This window comes from Echinops telfairi, unplaced genomic scaffold, assembly GCF_000313985.2.
Source record: "Echinops telfairi isolate 266 unplaced genomic scaffold, ASM31398v2 ScPeMD7_70;HRSCAF=299, whole genome shotgun sequence".
Taxonomy (NCBI): Eukaryota; Metazoa; Chordata; class Mammalia; order Afrosoricida; family Tenrecidae; genus Echinops; species Echinops telfairi.
In genome coordinates, this window is record NW_022103968.1 from 4,220,944 (window position 1) to 4,222,884 (window position 1,941).

At 51.8% G+C, this 1,941-nt stretch overlaps 1 protein-coding gene across 1 annotated transcript in view; it reads right to left on the bottom strand.

The window, feature by feature from the left end:
* The window catches only part of DOCK1 (dedicator of cytokinesis 1), a 408,265-nt gene that overhangs the window by 87,413 nt on the left and 318,911 nt on the right, over positions 1–1,941 (bottom strand). The window contains exon 29 of the mRNA XM_004701236.2: positions 1,213–1,291. Within this exon, the coding sequence (XP_004701293.1) occupies positions 1,213–1,291 (79 nt within the window). The remainder of the gene's footprint in view (positions 1–1,212; positions 1,292–1,941) is intronic.

The window sequence follows — 1,941 nt, forward strand, 5'->3', positions numbered from 1 at the left end:
AGGTAGACATAAAGCTGTAATCCAATTTATTCCTGGGAGAACGCCGTGTGAAACAACTCAGGCTGTAACAACCATCAGGGGCAAAAACTACACTCAAAGGGTAGCTGAGCTCAAATTGCAAACCTGTATTTCTTCCTCTGGTGCCCCCTCACCCCTACCTCCCAACCACCATCACCAAGTGTTCACACCTCGAGCCTTAAGGTGGAGGTCCTGGGATGCCTGAATCGGATGACTGCAGGCTACATTCAAACTCCATGAGAAATTAACCTGAAATGTTGACTTCTACTGGTCTGAAGGGCAAAACGGCCTTCTGGGCGAATTTTACCTGCTGTGACACAAAGGGACAAGAGCCAGGATCCTGGCTCGGATGACAGCTGTGTGTGCAAGTTGTCTGCTGAGCTTGGGCCAAAAGGAGTGCCTTGCTCCAGCGTGTCAGAGGTCGGGCATCTGATCGGAGTTGACACTGCTAATGAAGCCTGTACCTGTGTCCAAACACTGTCCACAGGGTCAGGTAAGTAGCTGGTACCCCAGCCTGCAGGCTCCAGCTCCCCTTCTGCTAGCTCGTTACCAACCTGCAACGACGTAAAGATGTAAACTTGGTCCCTGAGGAGGAGGGAGGAGCTAGACATACAGCCGAAACCCAATTTATTCCGGCGGGGAACGCCGTGTGAAACTGGGCTCAGGATGTAACAAACTTAGCCTGCACACGCTCGCACTCTGCTGTGCCCACTGTTTTAAGACTCCAGTTTAACAGCCTCGTAACTCTGTGTCCCAGCTTCTCCGGGCCTCCTCCCAAGCTCTCTCTCTCTCCCAGTTTGCAACCCACTGCAGCATTTTGCCCGGGTGCTTGTGTGTCTCCCCATTTCCTGAATTAGAACTCTCTTGGATGTCCAGCAGAGCTGACGTCTGGTGGTGCGTTACTACAGCCCCTCGCAGCCTTAAGGCATCCTGGGATGCTCGGGCTCCCTGGTCAGAGATCCCCATTGGCCTATCTATCTGATCCAGGTGTTTCTCTCTGAAACACCTCTTCTGGACCCCAAAGGGTGTTGGGTTTCAGTCCTTGGGTCCCTTATAGGATTATAAATTCTTACCATCTCTCTGGTGAGAGATGGAGGTCACGTGGGCATGAGACAGAGACAAAACCAACTCACCCCCCCCCAATTCCTCTCAACAGGCTTCGTCCCTAAAGGTCCTGTCTACTTCCTCTCTTACCTGTAGCTCAAAGCTGGCTTGATCCAGAAACTTTTTGTTCAGCATATCTGCATACTGATTAATTGCTCGCAGGAACACTCTGAAAGAAAGAGCAGGCGAGAGTTACATAATTGCACACTTAAGCCCTGGCACCTTTGTGGGCTTGGCATTTCAATTAGACATACCCCGAGAACGTCTGGGAAAAAACGGACACTCCAGGTCAGGTGAAAAGAGGCAAGGCTTTGCCGAAGGCTTGGTCTCAACATGAATCAGGACGTTCAGCGCACGCAGAACCAAAGGCAAAACGCTATTGCCTCCAAGTGGATTCCCAGCGGCAGCACCCTGCGGGGTGGGCGAGAGTAACTGCCCCAGGGTGGTCCCAGGGTTAATGGGTCTTCAGGCAGAAAGCCAGCACGCCTTCCTCCCTTTGAGGGACTGGTGGATTCAGGTGAGTGCTCTCACTGCTGCGACACCAGGGCTCCTCAGAACAAAGGAACCACACGGACCCACAGCTCCTGAAAGGAGCCTATCAGAAGCACCACTGCAAAGTTGAATTTTTAAAGAAGTGTCAAGTAAATTCGCGTCTCAGGTTGCAATGCATCTACGTTCTATTATCACAGCAGTGTTTGCCCAGCTGTCTTCTTTTCAGCGAGGCTTAGTTGCACACCAGCCATCAGGCTCGGAAGCCAAACCCCCAAACCCAAAAACCACGCTTGCTGCCAATGAGTCGATTCTGACTCACAATGACCC